General features: G+C 35.0%; 1 protein-coding gene and 1 pseudogene across 3 annotated transcripts in view; both read right to left on the bottom strand.

Annotated features, from left to right (window-relative positions):
• Positions 1-24,468, bottom strand: part of Nbeal1 (neurobeachin like 1) — a 195,561-nt gene that overhangs the window by 100,290 nt on the left and 70,803 nt on the right. For all 3 annotated transcript variants that reach the window (XM_010616111.3, XM_033764549.1, XM_033764550.1), the window contains 8 exons: positions 23,809-23,892; positions 21,650-21,748; positions 20,966-21,546; positions 20,113-20,245; positions 19,281-19,400; positions 13,074-13,377; positions 10,923-11,008; positions 4,142-4,231 (listed from right to left, as the gene is read on the bottom strand). In XM_010616111.3, coding sequence (XP_010614413.1) covers positions 4,142-4,231; positions 10,923-11,008; positions 13,074-13,377; positions 19,281-19,400; positions 20,113-20,245; positions 20,966-21,546; positions 21,650-21,748; positions 23,809-23,892 — 1,497 coding nt within the window. The remainder of the gene's footprint in view (positions 1-4,141; positions 4,232-10,922; positions 11,009-13,073; positions 13,378-19,280; positions 19,401-20,112; positions 20,246-20,965; positions 21,547-21,649; positions 21,749-23,808; positions 23,893-24,468) is intronic.
• Positions 2,387-3,177, bottom strand: LOC117286379 (annotated as a pseudogene).

Below are 24,468 nucleotides of genomic sequence, written 5' to 3'. Positions count from 1 at the left end.
AACAGGGTGACATGGGCAGAGGCTGGGCCCCACAACATGAAGCCATTTAAGTAAACATAAACAACCAAATAGTTACAAAAGGCTTGTAAACTTGTAATCTGAAGGTTTTCTGTGCAACATCTGAGTGGCTGGCTATAGGAAGGTAGGTGTTGGACCCTTCCATCTAACAGAAATTTTCTTTTCTTTTTTTTTTCTTTTTTTGATTTTTTGAGACAGGGTCTCACTATGTAGTTGAAACTGACCTGGAACTCACTATGTAGCCCTGGCTGGTCTCGAACTCACAGAGATCCTCCTGCCTCAGCCTCCCGAGTGCTGGGATTACAGGTATGCGCCACCATGCCTGGCCTATTTTGCCTATTTTTAATGATGATTTTAAAATAAATATTTTTAACTGTTACACAACAACATAAAAATTGTACATTATTAACTGTGTACCTCACTGATTTTTAAGTGTTCTTTATATGGTAAACAAACTGATATTTTTCCCAGTTGTCATTTATTTGTTGGTATTTTGTCTTCAATTTTGTTACAGCATACAAACACCTGTCTTTGTCTTCTGTTCATTTTTATTTCCACATGAGGCAAACTAGATAATCCATACAGGTGTAACAGAAGACACCAAAGACTGCTTTGATTTTTCAGATACATATGGCATATTTGAAATAATTCATTTTCTACATTTAATACATAGAACTAGTTTTACTTTTGGTACCAGGAATCAAACTTGGAACCTTGCACTTGTGAGGCAGGTGGTGGAACCACTGAGCTAAATCCCTGGTCAAATACACAGAATTAGTGTTACAAGTTAAACAAAAGTTAACTTATGAACTGTCATTCATGTCATAAATCTTACTACACAGAGAATAAGTAGTTATTATTGCAATATTAAAAAGAAAAATATGAACCACGAGCAACATGAAATTAATATTCATTGATTCAATTCTACACAAGAAAAGTTATTCTAATGATTTATATTCCATCAAGCAATAAGCATATTTGATTGGCATAAAATGACTAGAAAAGTTTTCTTGCTCATTTACTAGCAGGTCCCTGCTGTCTTTTATATTTCTCTTTCCTTTTCTTTTTCTTTCTTTCTTTTTTCTTTCTCTCTGTTTTTTTTGGGGGGTGGGGGTTGTACTGGGGATTGAACTCAGGACCTTGTGCTTGCAAGGCAGGCGGTCGAACCACTGAGCTAAATCACCAGCCCCTTCTCTTTCTTTTTCTTTTCTGCAAGTTTTACTTGAAGCAACATCCCCAGCTTTTCTTTATTATTATTTTTTAGTTGTCTAAAAGATAATTTATTGTACACATTTTAGTTTTGTACATTATCAACATAAATGAGACTACTGTTTTACTTCACACATTTTTAATCAAAGCAAAATAAGCTAAATAATATGAAGTATTAAAATATATCATAAAGATACAAAAACAGACACTAATTCTAGTGATTATTTTAGTAATTCACAATTATGATTATGAAACCACACAAACTTATATCAATAATTTAAATGAAATGCACAAATCTGTAGCAAAGCTTTATAGTTACAACAAAGAAAATTATCAAAGAATGCACAAAATTAATGTTTGTTCCACCTTTGTGTCATATTTCTGGATCCTCTGGAAAAAATACAACAAAGATAATGATGTATAAAGAAAGAAAATTGCTAGAAGGGCTGGGGATTTAGCTGAGCAGCATAGCGCCTGTCTGGCAGGCACAAGGTCCTGAGTTCTATCCCTAATATAAAAAAAAAAAAAAAAAAAAAAAAAAAAAAAAAAAAAAAATTGCTAGAAAAATCATAGGCATCACACTATTTTCAAACTAACAAAATATGCACAGGTATATAATGGAACATAAGAGAACTTTTTTCTTTTTGAGGTATGTAAGTTCTTTTTTTTGAATATCATGGATGAGTGAAACTTGTTTATAAATAGTAATTCTACTAAGCTATGATAAGTGGAATAGAAACGCATTTACGGATTTCTGGGGGTGATGTGAACTATGATTCTTTGAAAACTCAAGCAAAAAAAATTTTTTAAAGTATGATACTAAAGCTGGGCATGGTGGCACATGCCTGTAATCCCAGCACTCAGGAGGCTGAGGCAGGAGGATCTCTGTGAGTTTGAGACCAGCCTGGGCTACATAGTGAGTTTCAGGCCAGTCTCAACTATTTAGTGAAACCCTGTCTCAACCCCCACACCAGAAAAAAACAATAAAAAGATATAGTACAGTACTAGACAAAGATGAATGAGACTTCTCTTATTATATATTAATAACATTTAGATGGAATCAAATTTTAATTCAGTTCATTCTGCTTTCGTAGAGACTTTAGTTCAACTCTTAAATCTGCAGATTTGACAGTCTCCTTTGTGAATTATCCTTTGACACTCAGAGGTATCCTCTTAAACTTATTTTAGTGATGAAGCTCCTCTTAGTAGCTGTATCTGCATAGGATTAATAACCAATCACTGTTTGGAGGAAGTCCTAACCTTTCCTTGTACACTTCTCTGTATGTTAGCATCTGCTTTCACATTCATTAGTCCATATTGCTATCTTATCATCTTAGTTCTAATATTAACAACAGCTCTATATACATCATCACTGTAGTTATCAAAGACTCTCCAATAAGGTACACCAGGGTCTCTTGCCAAACATCTCTGCTGTTTGGTCAATGTAATTACTCATCAATCTACCCATTTGTTTGCCTCATTTTTCTATGTGAGCTTAATAGCATCTTTAAAAAGTGAGCAGCCACAGCAAGGCATTAAACTACCAGACAATTGGATGTGTACAGAGCCCAGAGGTCTTCAACATTATCAAACTTAGAGTAAATCAAAGATTTTCTTGCCATGTTTTACTTTGACCATTTTTTAAAAACCAGGGTGTCCACAAGACCAGCCTGGGCTACATAGTGAGTTACAGGTCAGTCTCAACTACATAGTGAGACCCTGTCTCAAAAAACCAGAAACAAAACAAAACAAAACACCAGGGTGTCCATCTATTCTGTAGAGGATGTTTCACACAGTGTTCTGCATTAACAACTTCTGATTTGATTCTGTTTTCCTCTCTTCTGTAGATGGAGGATTAGGAGTAGGGGTGGTTTCTGGTTCCACAGACACCATTAGAGCCATTTGATCACTTAAAAAAAAGTTTTTTTTTATTGTGAGGCAGGGTTTCAATAAGTTGGTAAATTGCCTAGGCTGGGTTCAAACTTGCAATTGTCCTGTCTCAGCCTACCGAAGTGCTGGATTACAGGGATGCACTACTATGCCCAGGTTATCTATCTATCTATTTATCTACCTATCTGTTTTTTCCTTCCTTCCTTTTCTTTTTTTGGTACCAGGGATCAAACTCAGGACATCGTGCTTGCCAGGCAGGCACTGTGCCACTAAGGTGCCTTATATTTCTTTTTATTTTACTTAAGTTATAAATTCTACTTAAAATAGGATAAGGAAATGCTGTATTTAAGAAAGAGTCAACCATTACTCCACATCCCTGTACTATGCACCAGTTAAAAAAGCAGCAGCTCCTCCTTCAAAGTTCTTAAAAATCACTGGAGAGTTAAGTAAGTAATTACTATTCACCATGATATGTGAAATGATCAAGAGCCATAAACGTAAAGTTCAAGATGCAACACACCTTTGAGATCTATGAAAAGGAAGACAAAATATGACAGCTACAGGGCAATGTGGGGAAAAGGAGGAATTTCATTTTTAATCTTAGGAAAGATCTGAGTCTGTTTGAAGCTGATTTATATAAGACTGTACAGACAGAGATGTCTGATACAAGAGGAAGGAGATTATAGACTCTGAGAAGGTTACGTGGTTAAAACCTGCCATGGTGGTTAAGAATTCAATACCTAAAAAGTAGGCCAGTGAACTAAAACAGCAGTATTCTTACAGAAACTATTAAGGGTCACAATTTACAAAGGTAATTAAGTTTTTTTATGATAATTAAGTTTTAAGCAAACAGTCATTCAACTACTGAAGTCATTTGGCTACTTATTTTTCTTCAAATTATCTAGCAGCATAACACTTTGAGAACTATTACTGTACTTAGATCAATTTTGTAGTGCTTAAAAGATAAAAATTTTAAAAATGACCATTAAACTTACTTGTTGCCTATCATTTATGACTAATTTACCTTAATGTCCCAGTTCACTACTTTGTTTCCTGTTAATCTTCCATGCAAACGATTAGTAGATAAATCAAGGCAGATTGAATTTTTGCAGGCCTGAGAATAAAAGAAAAATACAGTAAACCACTAGGTGCAAATAAAATGAAATATAACTTTGACCATATATGGCACAATTCACCATAATGTACAAAGGTAAATAAATATAAGTAAGACGCCTACCATATGAATTTTAGTGTTATTATATTTGCCATGTCTCTCAAAAACCAGGGACTATATTCCCAAACACTCTCTCATCAAAGCAGGTCACTACTGTTTATCATCTGACAAATGAGCATTTGCTAGAACTTCTCATTCACCAGTATTTGTGCTACTCTTTTAAACCAATACACACCAACAGTCATGGTGTTTAGAAGCTACTCCATGTTTAATTCCCATGAGCCCTTCTTTAGTATCAGTTTCATGAGATACATGAAATACATGACTGAAATGTGAAAGAGAAGCCAGGTATGGTGGTGCACTCCTGTAATTACTCCAAAGGCTGAAGAATGAGGATCACAACTTTGAGCCCAGCTTTGGCAACCAAGTGAGATCTTGTCTCAAAATAAAAATGAAAAGGCTGGGGATGTAGCCTGGGGTAGAGTGCCCCTGGGTTTGATTCCTGGCACCACAAGGGAAAGAGAGTGTGATAGAGAAATCATGGAAAGGAAATTACACTGCAATACAAAAATTCAATTGTAGCCATAAAACAGTTTTTCCTTCATGTTACTACAATGTAATTCTAGTTTTATTCAGATTGAGAACTTAGTCTACAACTCTAGAAACTTAAAATGATTTGTTAACTTCCATTCATAAGAGCACATAACACCATAATCAGTGAATTTCCAGGTAATAAAACATCGCTGAATTTAATCCCCATTCCAAAACAAACCTAAAAATTTAGCATATATGATGTGGGGTTCGGCTTTCCTCTTTAAAGAATTGAGAAAATTTGTTTTAACAAGAGAAAGGATATTTAATATATGTACACTAAGTCAGTCTCCGTTACTTCTTTAGTTTGAGTACTATGTCTCCAAGACCACTCCTAATATAATTTTCTAATGGTATCACTGCCTCTGATTTCCTACTTTTCAAATCCAACATTCATACTGTAGCTTGAGAACTTTTTAAAAAATGTATACCCAAACATACTACTGTCTGCAAAACCCTATCCAATGCCCATTATTTAGCCTAGGACAGTGGTTGTGAACCTATAGCATGTGAGCTATAGTTGGCTGTTACTGAAATCCCTAAAAGGTTCATCACTGGCCTAGTGTATGAGGTTTGTTATCACCTGATTTCCTCTTGCTCTGTAAGTTCATTTCCTGTCATCTTCTCCCCTTGCTTGGTACCATATACTCAAATACATGAATGCCCAACCCATTTTATACTCTGTGTCTGTGTAAATCAGCCTGCTAAGTGTGGGCTGTTTCTCAATATTGCTTTTTATTTTTTTCTTCACTTTATTTTTAAGTTTTTGGGACAGGGTCTCACTATATAATTCAGGCTGACCTTGAACTCAGTATGTAGTCCAGGCTGGCTTCAAATTTACAGCCTGCCTCACCCTGCTGAGGGCCGAGATTATAGGCATGCACCACCATGCCTAGCTCAATTTCTTTCTTTTTTTTTTTATTGAGTTTATTGGTACATTCTAGGTATACAATACAGTTACATTCATCATTGGAATTCTGTACCTTTACATAATAGGTCTTGATTCTCATTTTTTCCTTGTCCCTGCCCTCCCTTCACCCCCTCCTCCCCTCCCCATTTACAAACACTTTATTTCCATTTTTTCAGTTTCTCATATTTTTTTTCCTCTCCCTTATTACCTTTCCCCCACCCTTCCCACTTTCCCTACACCTTTAGCCCTTTACTTCCTATTTCACATTATTAATAATCTCATTAGGATCCTGTATACTATTATAGTTTTTCACACCAGAGAAACTATTCAGTATTTCAGTTAAAGAAATCTCTGTATGAACATTAAAAATAGGGAATCCTAAAATAAAACTAAAAAGGAAAGTAAAAGGGAAAAGGCAATGATGTAAGATTAAAATAATCCTTAATTCTGGAGATGAAAACGGTCCCTGAACATATTTAAATTGCTTCTTGCTCTTGTAGTCTTATCTTATTCTTTTTTTCATTATTTAGAGAATACTTTATTAGTTTCTGTAATCAAACCTACGTAGATATGACCTTTCATATTTAGTACAATGCGTTACCCCTGTACAAATGGAAAAATAAAAATAAAAAATCAAATAATCTATGGTATTCTCACTTCCTGGAAGAGCAAACCACTTCTCACCCTGCATGTGCATATGTTTTGGTATTTTGTATAAAATTAGAACACAGAAATACTGTACTATATGTTGGATAAGGATATGCATTAGATAAATTAAATTCTAAACTCAGGACTACCTTTCACTAGAATAATACAGCTAGGGCAAGTTATTTATGTTTACTGAGCCTCAAAAAAAACTTTAGGGCCAGGGATTTAGCTCAGCAGTTTGGTGGCCTGCCTTGCAGGCACAAAGACCTTAGTTTAATCCCCAGTACCAAAAAAAAAAACCAAACAAACTTTAGAAAATATATAGATAATACTGAGCACTTTGGTGAAGATTAAGTGAAACATTTAACAGTACTTACTGTATTATGTTCAATGAATGATAGCGTAAAAATAAGTGCTTAAAATTATACTAAACTTTTAAAATATATTTTTCTCAATATTAAGGTTCTTAAACCTAGAGACTTTAACTTATTGTTATGGCTTATATCTAAATCTCTTCCAGAGCCTAATGTGGTCAGGTGGGGCTTTTCAGAGATGGCTGAATTAGGGTGTGTGATGCTGGGATTAAATATATGATATTGAGATTAATGGTGTATGGTTACTAAATTACTCCACTGATTTCAGTATAGCACACACTAGATACCATAGCATATATCACAGAGTGGGAAGGCCTACCTTGGGTGTGGGTAGTACCACCAAAAAGGTGGGTAGCCTGGAAGGGATAAAAGGGAAAGGCAGGCTACTACTGTTAGCTACTTTGTCATTTCTTTTTTTTTTTTTTTAATTTATTGGTACATTCTAGGTAGACAGTACAGTTACATTCATTACTGGGATCTTGCACCTTTACATGCCAGGTCTTGGTTCTCATTTTTTCCCCTTGTCCCCACCCTCCCTTCACCTTCCCTCCCCTCCCCTCTTCAAACACTTTAATTCCATTTTTACATTTTCTCATATTTTTCCTTTTCCTTTATTCCCCCTTCCCTATCCTTCTCACTGTCCCTACACCTTTGGTCCTTTGTCATTTCTGACCTGCACATTATAGACTGTTTCTCTACTGTGATGTCCCTCTCTCATGCCACCCTGTCTTGGAGCAAGTCAATTATAGACTGAACCCTCTACAAACTAACTTGAGATGAACTTTTCCTTCTTTAATTTTGGTTGCTGGGTATTGTCTCAAGAAAAGAAACAACAAGAAAAGTAAGACAGATTTTGTCACCAGAAGTGAGGTTGCTGCTGTGATACTACCTATGTGGTTAAGAAGCCTTTGGAACTGGCTTGAGGAAAGAATTTGGAAAAATTTAGAGATGCTGGCTAAAGCAGCAGGCCTGGAATGCTTTAAGCTGTACTTGATAGGCGTTTCAGAGTTCAGAAGACCAAATGCTGACAGAAATGCAGACAGTATATACCAGGCTCAAGAGGTTTCAGTTACGATCAAGGATTGCATTGGCAATTAGATTCCAGACCACATGTTAGCCTTTGGCACAAAAATTGTCTCTATTTTTCTCATGTCCAGAGACTTTGCTAGAGACTAAGATTAAGGACAGTAGATTAGATAATCTTGCAAAAGAAATTTCAAGGCAGTCTAATATTGAGGTGGTAGTATGTCTACTGGTAGGGGCTTTTAGCCAGATCTGTGTTGAGAACCAAGAGCAAAGAGCCCAGCAGAATGATTTAACATTTTGAGTCTGGCCAGGAAAGAAGCTCTAGAAGCAAAGAAGGAGCACCAGAGAACTTGGTTGCTGAGAAGAAGACAAGAAAAAAGATGGCCTGAGGACATCATAAGAACTAGCAGGACTTCAGCCTTTTCAGCCTCAAAATTGCAAAGGTGAAAGATTGCTTTGAGAAGAGAGCCCCAGAGCACCATGTTCCAGGATGACAGTGACTTAGGGAATTTGTCCATTGGGACTTGGTTCACAGCACCAAGCAACTCAGGCACTTAACCCCTATAGTCAAGAGAGAAGGAACCCTGGCTGATGTTCCAGCTGGCAGTAGACCTTGGCATCACCCACATGGTGCTGGTTTTAGATATATGCAGAATGTGAGATTTGTTCAGTCAGGAAGGCTTCCACCCAGATTTAGATTTCAGTAGGAGGCCTTGGAGGCCAGGCAGTGTGCTCCTGAGCAGGCAGTGTATGAGGCTCTGACTGTGAAGCCAAAGGTGCAGTGGAGACCTCAAAACATTGGAGAAATCAGGAACATAGCGCATCTGAGGAAAACTGCACAGAAAGAGTAGAGTTGCCGAAGAGAAAAGCTATGGGAGCTACAACACTCACAGTGCCATAGGGGCAGAGCAACTCAAGCCCTTTGGTGTTCACATCTTGCAAGAGATTGTAGCAGATGCTGGCCATGGAACTATGGGACTTAATATTTATCCTGCTGGATTTGGGACTTGCTTGGTTCCATTCCTTTCTACTCCTTTTGTGCCATGTGGAATGAGAATGTTCATCTTGTGCCACTGTATGTTGGAAATGTTTGACTTTTTTTCATTTATATAGGGGCTTGAAACTAAGAGTTTACCTTAAATCTCAGAGAAGACTTTGGGCTTAGACTTTTTAGCAATGTTGAAACTGTTTTTTGGCAACTCTTAGAGATGAAGTAAATAGCTTTTGCATAAAGGAATATGAACGAGTCACGGGGGTGGGGGCAGAAGCAGAATGTTTTAGTTTGTATCTAGATGTCTCCCTAAAACATCATGCTGTCATAGGTGGGGCTTTTTCAGAGGTGCCTGGATCTAGAGTGTGTGATGCTGGAATTGATTCATGGTGCAATGCTAGCTAGTTTCAAGGGCACCAGAATTAATGTATGAGTGCTACCTTCCCTAAGTAGCCTGTTTAGGATATACAGAATAAAAAGAGCTGTGGTCATTCCTTGTTGGTTTGCTACCTCCTGCCTGCCCTGAACTATTTATTCCCAGTGATGCCACCCTGCCTTGAAGCCAGCTGATCATGGACTGAAACTTCAACAAACTGCAAGCTAAACAAACATTTCCCCTTTAACTTTGGGTGTTGTCCAGTATTTTGTCTCAGCAATGAGAGAAAAGTAGCTAAGAAAGCCCCCAAACCCTCATGCACTCATAGCTGGGGATTTTTGGAAGTGGCTGGATTTGGGGTGTATGATGCTAGGATTAAGGGTGTGGTACTAGGATTAAGGGGTCATACCTACTAAATTAGTCCACTTGTTTTGGTATGGCATAGTTCTGAGTGTGGATAATGGGAAGTCTTGCTATGAAATAATATAAAGTATGCAAATAAATATATATTGTTGGGGAAAAAAGTTATGAAAAACAAGCAAAGAAAAAAATGTAAAACTCAAGAGACATATCTTGACTGGACCAATTAACTTTTAAAATGCTAAATATGCATGCCTATAATCCCAGCACTCAGAGGGCTGAGGCAGGAGAATCACTGTGTGCCAGGCCAGCTTGAACTACAGTGAGACTCTGACCCTCAAAAAGAAAACCTAAGTATTTTGGGAATATTTGAATACAGATTATGTATTAAACTGAGGATAATTTTCTTAGGCAAATGAATGTACAGAATTTTTTTGTTGTTGTTTTATTGTGTTTTGTTTCTGTTTTTGTTTTAGTACAGTCTGACTTCAAACTCTCTTGGCAATCCTCCTGCGTCAGTCTCCTGAGTGCTGGGATTATAAGTGTGCACCATCCTGCCTGGCTCAAGAAATATTACAATCTGCTTTCACAAATGATTTAAGATAAAGTCACCAAATAAAAGGTTGTAAAAGGTTAATGAAATTGTGAATTTAATAAACAATATACAGGTTATCACTTCTTTTTACTTCCTTCTAGGCTTGAAATTTGTCAAAATAAAAAATTTGAGGAAAATAAAATTGATAAATCTGCTTAAAAGTAATAAATTATGATTGTGTACCAGCTTACTAAAGTAGAAAAGTTCTTCTACAATGTATAATCTCAGATAATCAAAGCATTAGCTGAGTCAATACAATATTAAATAAAATAAAGGCAAATGATAATTGTTTACAACACTTCTCCCTTTTCTTTTTCCAAATTCTAATTTATCTTCTCTTTCTTTCATTCAATTGCTGACTTCAATTACTTGATAGGTTCTAGAAGGCAAAATGGCTGACCCATGATACATGATAGGAACTTGTTTTTTCTCCCGGAGTATTTTTTTTTCATTTCTATATCACATTAAAAAAAAACTGAAGTTTCAGTACAATTCTGTTTCATTCTCTCCTTCCAAAAAATTAGAAGAACACAAATTCAAAGTTGCATTTGCTAAAGCTGATTCATTAGTACTATTTTCAACTACAACTATTCAGATTCATACTATCAGAATGACACAGTGACAATATTTAATTGTTAAAGAAGTACACCATAATTTTTGCTGCTTCTCCTCTCCTTTGAAAAATGACAAAAAAAATAAAAAGAATTCTAGGTCACAGCATAGATATAACTAGATAGAAAGTCCACACATTTATTCTGACCTTTGCTGTGTAGTGAAGAAGGACATTACCAGGCAGGTCGGCCATGTCAGACTCTTGACATTTCCAAGGGCTTAAACAATTTGGACCTGAAAATGAATTGTACACAAACATACACATCACTGACTATATATATAGTCTCTTGTTTCTGTGTTGCCAGAACAAATTTAAAATTAAATTGTTTCAAGCTACAAAAACAATACAGTTAAAACATACTAGCTAAGGGCCAGAGATTTAGTTCAGCGGTTCGGTGGCCTGCCTTGCAAGCGCAAGGACCCAAGTTCAATCCCCAGTACCAAACAAACAAACAAACAAAAAACATACTAACTAAAATGTACTTCAGCTCTTACATCAGCTCCAATTTATCCAAAACCTAGAAAAGTGAGGAATGGATTAACCTTCACTTGAAAAAACTTTTATGTGGCATTAAAACACTATTATCAAATATAACAAAGTCTGTATGTTAATTTAATGTATTCAAATGAGTAATAATCAATAATGTGAGTATACATCACAGAAATGGAATAGCAGATAAAAAGAAAAAATATTCAACTTTACTAAAAATCAAAAAAGTACAAGTCCAAACAATAATGGACGTGGGGACAACATTGACCATCTCACTGAGGCAGTGATGATGTTGAGATACTTCTGTGTTAGTTAAGGATTGAGAATTGGCAGATTCCTTCTGGAAACTGATGATTTAATATTGTATTGAGAGCCATTAATACATTTCAAATATTTTTCCTGGGAAATTATAATTAAATTTATCAAAATAAGAAATACTCAAGTACAGTTTATCACATTTTACAATGAAGTTTATATTAATATTAAAAATAATAATCACTAATGAAGACTGTATAACAATTCTTATTTGTAAAAATTATAAGAAAATTGTTGGAACAAAATGTAAACTACAGCTATGACTACACTAAATGACTTATTACTAATTTGAATTTATTTGGATATAGGTCACTTTCAAATATTTTGGTGAGTTTCAAGAAATGAAAAGGTTCTAATACAAACTTTGAAAATCTGTATAGTTCCATTCATCTCAAAATTCCAATGCAATCTAAGAGATATTTTGATGAAAAATAAGTCACTCTATATTTAATATACAATATACAATTTTTAAATTTTTTTTTATTTTTTGAGATGAGGTCTTGCTATTCAGTTCAGGCTGGCCTTGAACTTACAGCTATCCTCCTGAGTTCTGGAATTACAGGCATGCACTACCATGCCAAGTAATGTACATGATGAGTCTTAAAGGCTTACTTTTTGAACATCCTACTAGAATAAAATTTTCAAAGAAGTTAGGGTATAGTAACAATGTTTGTTTAAAATCATTGGTAAAGTGTGCAATCTTCTCTACCATCTACTAATTGTACTACCTTCAAGAATTCTTCAGGTAGAAAATTATAAAAATGTTAAATTTTGGACCAAGACTCATGATTTTAGAATCACTTATCTGATTTCCATGAAAACAGACTTTTGTTTCATCAGTTTATATGACAAAAATACTAGCAGTTACAGGTAAAACTAAAAATACCCCTAAAATTCATATGTCAAAGCCACAATGTCCACTGTGATTTTAAGGAGGTCTTTAAGGAGATAAATAAAATTAAATGATGTCAGAAGGGTGGAACCCTAATTTACTAGGGCCCCTCATAATAAAAGGAAGAGGTAACACATTTCTCTGTGTCTATATGCACAGAGAAAAGAACAAGTGAGAATACAGCAAGCAAGCAGCTACCTACAAGCAGGAAAAGAAGTTTCACTAGAAATAACCTTGATGGCACCTTGATCTTATACTTCTAGTTTCCAAAACTGTGTGAAAATAAATTTCTACTGTTAAAGACACAGTCTGTAGGGTATGGCATTATGGCAACCCTAGAAGAATAATATGGACAGTATAATGGATGAAATTTGAGGTATTTCCCAAAGGCTGATTTACTATGGCTACCAAAAAAAAAAAAAAAAAAAAAAAAAAAAAAAAAAGAAAAAAAAAAAAAAAAAAAAAAAAAAAAAAAAAAAAAAGTGTATGTATATGGTAAGCTTTTTCTTCCCTTTTAGCTTCACTTTAATCAAACAGACTCTTCAGATAACAGAAAAAACTCTAAATGTAATTGAGCAACATGACTGATCATACATGCTTACCTGCTAAGTACAATACTTTCACTTGAGGAGGCTGCAGTGCTTCACAGAAGATAATAACAGACCCCAGCTGACCCTCCAGGGACGTGGGGCATCCCCACTCACTGTCTTGGGTTCCAGCTGATATCAATTTAGTAACTGATTTTGATTTTTCAGTCGTTCCTCCCCAGGAGGCTGATGACAGAATCCCACCAAATGATGTCCAATGAGGGGAAATGGGAGAAGAGAAAGGAGGATCTGGGATCTGGGATGGTGGGGGAGTGGTGGTTCTCTGCCCAGCAGAACCAATGCAACAGGAAGTGAAAGGCTAAAAAAATAACAAAAATTACACAGTTTAATATGTACCTATTAAACAAGAGGGAGCTGGGGATGTAGTTCAGTGGTACAAAACTGGCCTTGCCACACAAGATCTTTAGTCTGATCCCAAGAAATATTAAAAAAATAAGATTAAAAATTAAAAGAATGGAACAGTATAAAAAATTAAGCAAACAGAATGAAAATAATGCATGCAATTTTATTTTTCTCTATGTATACATCATGACTGTTAAGTTTTAATTAATTTTTTATCCCTCCCCCCAAGCCTTCTTCCTATATATATATGCTGTGAAAGGGATTGTTTCTCTAATTTGTCTTTGTGAGACTGTTATTCGTGTACAGGAAGGTTAACGAATTTGAGCATTGATTTTGTATTCAGCTACACAACTGAATTTGGTTATCAAATCTAGAAATCTGTTGGTGGAGTTCTTGGAGTCTTCTATGTAGAGTATCATGTCACCTGCAAATGATAATTTAACGTCTTCCTTTCCTATCCTTATTCTTTCTATACTTCTTGTCTAATTGCTCTGGCTGGTGTTTGCAGAACTATATTGAAAAGAGTGGTAACAGTGGACTTCCTTGTCTTGTTCCTGATTTTAGATTGAAAGCTTTAAGTTTCTGTCCATTTAGTATGATGCTGGCTGTTGGTTTGTCATAGATGGCTTTTATCAGGCTGAGATAAAGACCATCTCTACAAATTTTCTACAGGGTTTTTGTCATGAATGGGTATTGGAACTTGTCAAACACTTTTTCTGCATCTATTGAGATTGTACAGTTTTTGTCCTTGGCTCTGTTAATATAGCGTATTACATTTATTGATTTGCATAACCATACCTGCATCCCTGGAATGAATCCAACTTGGTCATGGTGTAGAACCTTTTCAAGATTTGCTGCATTGTTTGCCAGTACATTATTCAGAATTTTTGCATCGATGTTCATTAAGGAGATTGGGCTGTAATTCTCCTTTTGGGTTGGATCCTTCTCTAATTTTGGATTCAGGATAGTGCTTGCTTTAAGGAATAAATTTGGGAGTACTGCTTCCCTTTCAATTTCATTAAAGAGTTTGAGGAATAACGGCATTAGGACTTCTATATAATTTTGCAATGAATCCTTCAGGACCAGGGCTTTTCTTCCTTGATAGGTTTTTAATTACATTTCAATTTCATTGACTTCACCCCCTCCACGCTTTCCTATTTACAAAGACTTTGTTTCCTTTATTTTTTTTTCGCTTTTCTCATATTTTTGCTTTTCCCTTCTTACCTTTCTCCTATCCTTCCCACTTCCCCTACTCCTTCAGATCTTTTCTTCCTACTACACTATATCAATTATACATTTTGATCCTTAATATACACTTTGTTTTTCCACACCAGAGAAACTATTCGATATTTACATTGTGTCCTATTAATTCCACTTACGAGTATGGCTTCAATGTGCATCCACTTAGCTATGATGGGCAACTGGGCTGTTTCCAAGTTTTTAGCTATTACAAACTGTGTCACTATAAACATGGATAAGCATATAGCACTGTAGCATGATTCTTTTAATTATTTTGGGAAGACACCCAGCAGAGGAATAGCTCAGTCAAATGGGACCTCTAATCCTAGTACTTTATCTCCATATTGATTTCCATAGTGGTTGCACCAGTCTGCACTTCCTCCAACAATAAAGAAGAGTTCCTTTCTCCCCACAGACCTGCCAGCATTTGTTATTGGTTTATTTCTTTCTTTTTTTTTTCCTCATTGAGTTTATTGGTACATTTTAGGTATACAGTACAGTTACATTCATTATTAGGATCTTGTACCTTTACATGACAGATTTTGGTTCTCATTTTTTCCCCTTGTCCCTGCCCTCCCTTCACTCCCTCCTCCCCTCCCCATTTACAAACACTTTATTTTCATTTTCTCATATTTTTTTCTTTTCCCTTATTATCTTTCCCCTACCCTTCCCACTTTCCCTACACTTTTAGCCATTTTCTTCCTATTTCACATTGTCAATTATCTCATTAGGATCTTATGTACTATTATAGTTTTTTCACACCAGAGGAACTATTCAGTATTTACACATGTGTGACTTATTTATTTCACTTAGGAGTATATCCTCAATATGTATCCATTTTCCTATGAATGAATCTAATTTCTCATTCTTTATGGCTGAGTAGTATTCCATTTTATAGAAAAACCACATCATCTTGACACTTTTAGCAGAGTAGCTGGATACAAAAATCAATAGCCTTCTTGTACACAAATAACAGACTCACTGAGAGAGAAGTTAGGGAAACAATTCCTTTCAAAATAACATAAAAAAAATGAAGTATCTAGGAACCAATCTAACAAAAAAGAAGCAAAAGACCTCTACACTGAAAACTATAGCACTCTGAAAAAAGAGATCGAAGAGGACATAAGAAAATTGAAAGATATCCCCTGCTCTTGGGTAGGAAGAATCAACATAGTGAAAATGGCCATACTGTTATTGGTTTATTTCTTAATAGCAGCCATTCCTTCTGTGGTAAGATGGAATCTCAGTGTTGTTTTCATCTGCATCTCTCAAATGACCAGGGATGTGGAACATTTCTTCACATGTCTATTTGCTGCTTTTCTTTGTCTGAGAAATATCTGTTCATTTCAGATAATCATTTTTGAACTGGGTCTTTATATTGGGGGGGGTCTGATTTTTTTAGCTCTTTACATATTTTAGATAGTAGACCTTTGTCTGAGCAGCAGCTGGTAAAAATTTTTTCCCACACTGCAGTTTGTGTCTTAGCTCTGTTGGTGGTTTCTCTTGCAGTGCAGAAGCTTTTTAAAAAGATGAGATCCCAGTTGTTGATTCTTTGTGCTAGTTCCCAGGCTACTGAGGATTAATTCAAAAGTCTTTTCCTATGACAATATCTTCAATAGTTCTACATATCATATCTTCCAGCAAGTTTAGTGTTTCTGTTTAATATTTAGATTTTTTGGGGGGGTATCAGATATTGAACTCGGGTCTTTGTGCTTATGAAGTAGGTGACAGAACCACTGAGCTAAATCCCCACCCCCAATATTTAGATCTTTAATCCATTTGGATTTTAGTTTTATGCACTGTGAAAGATAGGGATCCTTTTTTGGCAAGGTGAAATCCAATTTTTCCAACACCATTTATTAAAGAGGCTATCTTTCCTCCAGTGAGGATGGTTGGCACCTTTGTCAAAGATGAGATAGCTGAGTATGTCTAGAGTTGTTTCTGCATAATCTAATCTATTACACTAATCTTTGGGTCTGTTTATTTGCCAGTGTCATGCTGTTTTTATCACAGTGGCTTTACAGTATAGTTTAAAGTTTAGGATTGTGATAACCCCTGCCATGTCTCTGTTGCTTAGAATGACTTTTGCTATTCTAGGTCTCTTCTGGCTCCAAATGAATTTTTGGATTGTTTTCTCTACTTCTGTGAAATATACTGTCAGGATTTTGTAGGGATTGCACTGAATCTGTATAGCAGTTTTGGAAGTATGGCCATTTTCACTATATTGGTTCTTCCTATGCAGGAACAAGGAATGTCTTTCCATTTTCTTATATCCTCTTCAATCTCTTTTTTCACAGTGTTGTAGTTCCCAATGTAGAGGTCTTTTGCTTTGTTAGACTGATTCCTAGATATTTCACTTTTCTGGATGCTATTGTGAAAGGAAATGCTTCCCTAAATTTCTCTATCAGTGAGTCTGTTATTTGTGTACAAGAAGGCTATTGATGTTTCGGTGTTTACCTTGTATCCAGCTACTCTATTGAATCTTTCAATTAAGTCTAGAAGTCTTTTGGCAGAGTTTTTTGGGTCTCCTATATAGAGTATCATATCGTCAGCAAATAATGACACTTTAACTGCTTCCTTTCCTATCTTTATTGTTTTTATTTCTTTCTCTTGTTTAATTGCTAACGCTAATGTTTCCAAAACTATATTGAACAGGAGTGGTGATAGTGGACATGTTTGTCCTGTTCATTTTTTTGGGGGGGCGGTCTCACTATGTAGTTGAGACTGACCTGGAACTCACTATGTAGCCCAGGTAGGTTTCGAACTCACAGTGATCCTCCTGCCTCAGTCTCCTAAATCTTGCTCCTGATTTTAGTGTGAAGGTTTTCAGTATTTGACCATTTAGTATGATACTGATTGATGCTTTTACAGAGCCTTTATCAAGCTGAGATAAAGGCCATCTATTCCAATTCTCTGCAGGGTTTTTATCATGAATGGGTGTTGAATTTTGACACATCTTGACTATGATATGCTTTGGGGGAAAATTTTTTTTTTATTATGACTAATTGGAAGTCCTATATGTCTCTCTAATCTGCATGTCAAAAATCTGTTTCCTTGTTTGGGAAGTTTTCTATCATTACTTCTGAGAACAGGTTTTTTATGTCATTTGCACTATCTCCTGCTTTTCCATTGACTCTAATCAATCTTAAATTATTCTTCTTTGCATCATCTAGCAGCTGCTGGATTGATTTCTCATGATCATCTGCTACTCTTAAGAAATCTCTCTTTTCATGGTCATTAACTGCAAACCTGTCCTCTTTATCTGATACTCTGTCCTCACATTGTCTCATAATGCTGCATTTATTTCAATGGTATTTTTAATCTCTTGGATATCTGTTTGAATCTGTTTCATGGACTCCATTTCTTTCCTATACTGGGCATTCATGGTTTCCATTGTGTTCCTGAGCTCCTCTATTTTTTTAATCTCTAGCTTTTATTTTAGTTACTATCTCTGTAGTTATGTGGAAAATTATTTCTGCTTTGATTTTTTTCTAGAGCCTTGTCCATTGGCTTTGTTACTTCTGCTATTACCACCTTAGAGCATCCAGGTGAGTGGCTTTTGGATTGTTCCACCTCATTGCCCCCTGGGGTTTGTCTCTGGTGAGCAGAAAGTTGGAGGGGAGTGCATCTTGTTTAGGTTTCCCTATTTTTTTTTCCTTTTAATTTGACTCCTGGATTCATGCTTGTAAATTGCTTATGGTGAGTAGCTTTACTGCCAGTATTCAGAACCCTTAGAAAATGGCTACTTTTCAGAAATATCTTCCAGGTATAGCTGGCTTTTGGGTTTTGAGCCTGTTGACAGATCATACCTCTTCAATTTATTGGGGATGAGAAGTTTCTGCCTACTTGGCACAGCTGCCAGTCTTTGCAACTGATCTATAGGCTTTTTTCTCTGTTTTTAAAGATCTTAGGGAATGTCAGTCTTGGTATACCAGGTGGAACAACTGAAAAAAAATCAACGTTTTAATAACTTTAAATTTTTACTAGTAAATGTCTGCAATACATAATGATTACACTCATTGTGGGGTTTTTTTTACTAGTAGTGATTGAAGCCAAGGCCTTTACACAGGGCTACAGCCCCAGCCTTTGTATTTTGAGACAGAGTCTTGGAAAGCTGATAAGTTGCAAGGGCTGGGCTTTGTGATTCTCCTACCTCAGCCTCTTAGGGAGTTCTGGGATTACAGGTATGCATTATCACATCTGGCCCCAGTAAATAAATTCTATCTTACAGCCAGCTACTATGTGAAACTGAAAATTTGTTTCTTTTCTTTTTTTTCAAATTTCAGAAAAATGGAAAAGAGTCCACCATAGTATCTTGTATTTCATATACTTGGAGAGATTTATTAAATGATACCTTGATTTATTAATTTCTTTGGATTTCCTGTTATGTCTTTTTTTCCTAAGACTTAACATTTGTTTCTTTGATTTTTTTAAAAACACTATCCAATATCATTTAACAATAAACAGAAATAAATATTAATTTACTCTATACACAACACCAAAAAAATTAAAATTTAGGAGTACATATTTAAAATTTTAAAAACACTTTCTAAATTAATTGAAAATATTCAAGAAGTCTCAATCAATTGAGCCTGTAAACAATAAATTAGAAACACTTACTTCATTCATGGCAGGAAATCGGAGCGGGGCAGAAACCTTTTGTTGTCCATTGTCATAGATGCAGACAAGACTCTGACCAAAGGGCCTTTTTCCAGGAATGTGAACAATGGTTATGTTGTGCTGGTAGAGTAAAACATACATTTAAAAGGCTAAAGTCACATTATGTTTTTGGATTGATAAATGTTTGCAGAGTATAATACAATCTATTTGTATGAACAAACATGAACCATAGTTGAACACTGACAATGTCTTCAAAGTGAACAATTTTTTCTGTATTACCACAAAAGCCTTTTCTGAAAAATTCAGACAAATTATAACATAGCATCTTTTCTGCATTTTCCAAGACTGTGAATATTTTTTAGAATAAATTTTTCTAGTTAGAAGCATTTTATATTTTAAGAAAAGCAATGAAAAGGCAGTTTTTAATAACCTCTTATTTTGCAAAGAAATTAAAAATCAAATCTGTTTCTTCAAAAGTCTTAAAGAAATAACATTTTATTTTAATTTTTAACAGAAAAACTACTACTGAATTTATGATGCTAATGGCAAATAGTATTAACTTCTTTTTTTGTTTGTTTATTTTTGTTTCTTTGTTTTTGGTACCAGGGATTGAACTCAGGATCTTGCACTTGTGAGGCATGTGTTGGAACCACTGAGTTACATCCCCTGTCCTAATATTAACTTTTTATAGACAAACTTCAATATGGATACAATTTTAGACTAAACATTAAGTGATTATCAAAAAGCAAGTAAAAACTCCTCAAGAACATGCATCAAATTGTGTTTTAAAAGAAAGAAGCAAGAAGTTAAATATGATGCCCTAAAGCCTTACCCAGAGGGAATCGCAAAAACTGTGGTCAGGAAGCATAACCGTTGCATATTCTCTTTTTGTGCACACTGCCACAACCAACATACCTGAATGGGTAATAAAAGCTTCAAAACCCATGCCACTTCCTGTAAAAAAGCTAACAAAAATAAATATATCAGAACTTCTGAAGTTAGTTGACCAGTTTCATCATCACTGAAGCACACAAAACCCCAAATACCTTAACAATGTTGTAGCTTATACATTAGCGTCATTCATTAATCCAGCCACGTTTCAAACACACTTTTAAAACTGCTTTTGGGTGTAAGAGTCAACATTATAAGTGGAATTCCATTGGCAAACTATAGCAAAACTATAAATTTCCAAATCTTCTAAATTTTTCCAAGAGATTCAGAAAGCATACATAAAGGTATTAAAAATCACTAGGCATAGTAAAAATTATCTACTGAAGTTTGGATACACATATGCATAAGTCTAATGGTCATTCATATAAGCATGGGAAGAGATATCACTGAAGTTTATTACTTTTTTAACTATATGTTTGCTGGATTTTAGTTTATTCATAGAAAGGTATAGTACATGTTTACATTCCTTCAGGGAAGTTAGTACATGTACGTAATACATTACTTTTAAGAAAAAGGCACTGTTTCCAAATCAGCCTCAGAACACAATCAGCACAATGTGTAAGACACATAATTATCATGAAAGCAATAAAGTACTTAAAATTAAATTGTGTGCAGCCAAATGATGAAAAGCCTTTAGAAAAAACATTCTACATTTAAAAACCATATGCTCAGAGACTTTTCCTGTTTAACATATATTAAGACAATCATATATATCTCAAAATTTGTACTATTACCTGTACAATTGTTTTCTTTTTCCTCCTTTGCTAGCAATGCCAAGAGTCAACTGATCCTGATCTAAGCAAAACCAAGCACTGAAAGAAAAAGCAGACCCTGGCCATTTCTGTATGGAAGGCACAGAAATTCCTGACATACTATGTGATAAATTAAAATACTGCAGTGCACTCTCAAGACATAGTTTTCGGGCCATTGTCAGGATTGCTCGAGTCACAGGAGGGGTATAAGGGTGAATAACCTTATATTCATCTACTCTTAGCAACCTTAGTAGTCGACGGACTTCTTCTGAGCTCACTGACTGACTCCCCAAAGAACCATGAATTGCAATCAAATTTTCAGCACAAGTTCGATGGAGGGAAGAATGGGAATCAAGGGTTTCAATGATTTTCATTCCCATGTTTGCATTCACACAAGTAGTTCGACTCTGTCTATTAATACAACAAATTCTTTTTAGCCAATCAGAGATGAAGATTTGCAGGTCATGGGATTCTAGCTCTGGAAGCCACTGGATAAGAAGCAAAAGAGGCTGGACATTACTAATGCCCAAAATCCCAACTGAAGTGTGGTCACCCTCTACAGCCTAAAAAACAACATAAAAGAAAAAGATTAGTTACCATTTTTGAAATTTTTAATAGTTTTCAAATTTTGGAATGAACTTCTCTTTAAAAAGATTAAAAACTTACCATATTCATGAGTTCTTTCAGTAGTTCTAGAGGCGGCTGACCTAGAGACTTTAACACTTCAAACATATGTGTGTAACCAATTCTTTCTTTAAATACCTCCTAAAGGGGAAAATAATACAACAAAGCATATTTTAAATGACTAAATGTATTGTAAACATAAAATATTGAATACCCATTTAAACTAACTTAATATTAAATAAAAGATTGTGAATTCAATATTCTCTTAAATCATATATTCATCTTAAAATAGGTCTCAAGTACCTTCTGGAATATTTAAATTATAATCTACCAAACAATAAAGTAAATAAAATTAGCAGTAACTGTTAGATAATTATTTTCAGATTACAGCATATGATACTTTAATTTGACTTATAATTAATAAAGTATTAGGTGAAGCTAAAACAAAAACAGAGAAAAAATTAGACTTCGTGGATAAAAGGAATGAGACAACAGCCTAAAGGACTAGACTGAAGAGTTAGGAATTTTAAGTACTGTCAGAAAAAAAAAACAGATACAAAGAATTTTCTCTGTGCTCTTTTGTATTGAAATTATCTGCAGAATCAAGTTCATTTTAGAAAGCTCCAAGTCACATATATTTCTAAGCAGGTATGCGCTCATCAAAGCAATAAACTAAAATATAAAAACAATAATGAAGAAATCCAGATATATTAAACTATTTCATTAAATTACGGCAGAAATATTTGCACTCATTATAAAATCAAAAGACTTAAATAAAACAAGTAAGATGGTTGTCTCTAAGAAGGGGAACTAGTTGCTTGTGAGTTAAGAATTGGAAGAAAATCTTTTATCAAAAAAATTTTAACATAACTTTGAAACTTTAAATCATGCAAGGTAGTACACAGTCAACAAGAAATTGTCTCTAAAGACTCACCTTAGTTTTGAATTTCAGAATACAGAATAAGCAATCTGTTATAAACCATTACTGAGATCTTAAAAATGATTTCTTCCTTATAGAAGCTATTGCTAAAAGGAGATTAAAGTCACAAGTAAAAATTTAGAGACCCTATTCAACAGGAACCTAAATGTAAGAAGTAACACTTCTACAGCCAAAGTCAGAGTCTCCCAAAACAAACCAATGAAAACTAAGGAATATAAAGGATAGCACTGCTCAGGGGCCAGGGAATAACTGCTTCATTTCTAGTACAATAAAAGTGAAGCAAGAAGTATATTGGGAAAAATGAAAAGGTAAAGTGGTAATTATTTCACTAACATTTACTGAGCACTTAACATGTGCCTGGCATTTTGCTTACCACTTAACTGAGATGGTCTCACTAATCCTTACAACTACTCAGTGAGGTAATTCTCAACACAAATGTATAGGACTGTCAGATGTCATGAATAAGGTATAGAGAACCCTGAACATTAGTGACTACGCAAGAAGTAGACTCCCTATGGCTATACATCTTGAAAAAATAAGTCCCACAAGATTACATGTAGAAAATGTTCATATCTATAAACTAAATGAAGAGTGACTTTTATTAATGAAGAAAATCTATAAAATAAATAAGTTTTAAACTCAGTAACCATATAAAATGATTATTTGAACACCAGTGCTATCTTCCCATTATTTTCTTGTGTTTATGTGTGTTTGTGTTGTGTGTAGTACTGAGATTCAACCCAGGGACTCACATGTGCTAGGCAAGCCCTATGCCTCTTTCTTTCTTTCAAATTTTGAAATAGGGTCTTACTGAATTGCCCAGGGTGACCTTGAACTTGCACTCTCTCTGCCTACTCTCCTGAGTAGCTGGGATTATAGGTATGCACACTACATCTGGCTATCTTTCCCTTTCTTTGGACAACATTGGAAATTTCTCCTACTTTCCAACTTAGGCATCACTTCTTTTAAGATCCTACAGTGGCTAAATGGGTTGTCTTTAAAATTACCAGTAAATTGTTTTTTGTTTTTGTTTTTGTACTGGGGGTCAAACTCAGAAACCCTGCACTTGCCAGGCAGGCACAGTGCCATGGAACTACATCCTCAGCCCAGCAAATTGTTCTTATACTAAGATGAACTATTTTGTGCACACTTTAATTTCAGATGTTATTAAGTCATATATGCTATATACTTTCACATACAACTTTGGGATTTGTTCAGTGAAAACTGTTAACATTCTAAAGCTAGGAGATATATGTTTCACCTTAGCAGCTGGAGATTTGTTCATTACTGCAGTCAAAGCTTGAATAGTTGATACAGCCAAACAGTCCAACTGTCCCTGAAACACCTACCAAAGAGGAAAAAAGTTAACAAATATAATCAAGATTATTATTCAGTTAGGAAACCTTTGTTCTGAAAACCTGCACAAAAACACCTAACATGCATTCCATTCCTCTTCCAATGAAATAGATTTCTGAACTGCTGTAACCTGGAAGAGAAGTTATCTACTTAACAGAATATAAACCATGTGTCAAAGGGTAAGGCAACATTCACTCATAACATTAAATATTTTGAGGGGAAAGAAAAAACAAAACAAAACACCAAGCTTAACACATGCTTTTCAAAAATAATGGACAATCTCAAGAGGAAGGAAGGGAGGTCTAAAATTAGATCTATTGTTTTAATTTCCCTTCAAAATATACTTGAACTGTTTAGCCTTAAATTCCACTACCATATGCAACAGGATAGCTAAAATAATCTTGTTTAGTCTCCAAAGTCTACCAAAACTGAAATGGTATATACATACACCAATTATCTTTATAATGTCAAAATGATCTCTAATAATTTAAAACACATGAAATGCTTATAAATACATATTGAATTTTTATATGAAATGCAAATTTTAGGCAGATACAGAAAGCTA

The sequence above is a fragment of the Fukomys damarensis genome, unplaced genomic scaffold, assembly GCF_012274545.1.
Source record: "Fukomys damarensis isolate Sample0158 unplaced genomic scaffold, DMR_v1.0_HiC HiC_scaffold_16, whole genome shotgun sequence".
NCBI lineage: Eukaryota > Metazoa > Chordata > Mammalia > Rodentia > Bathyergidae > Fukomys > Fukomys damarensis.
Note: the sequence above shows the minus strand (reverse complement) of the source record. Positions and strands in the feature narration are given on the sequence as shown.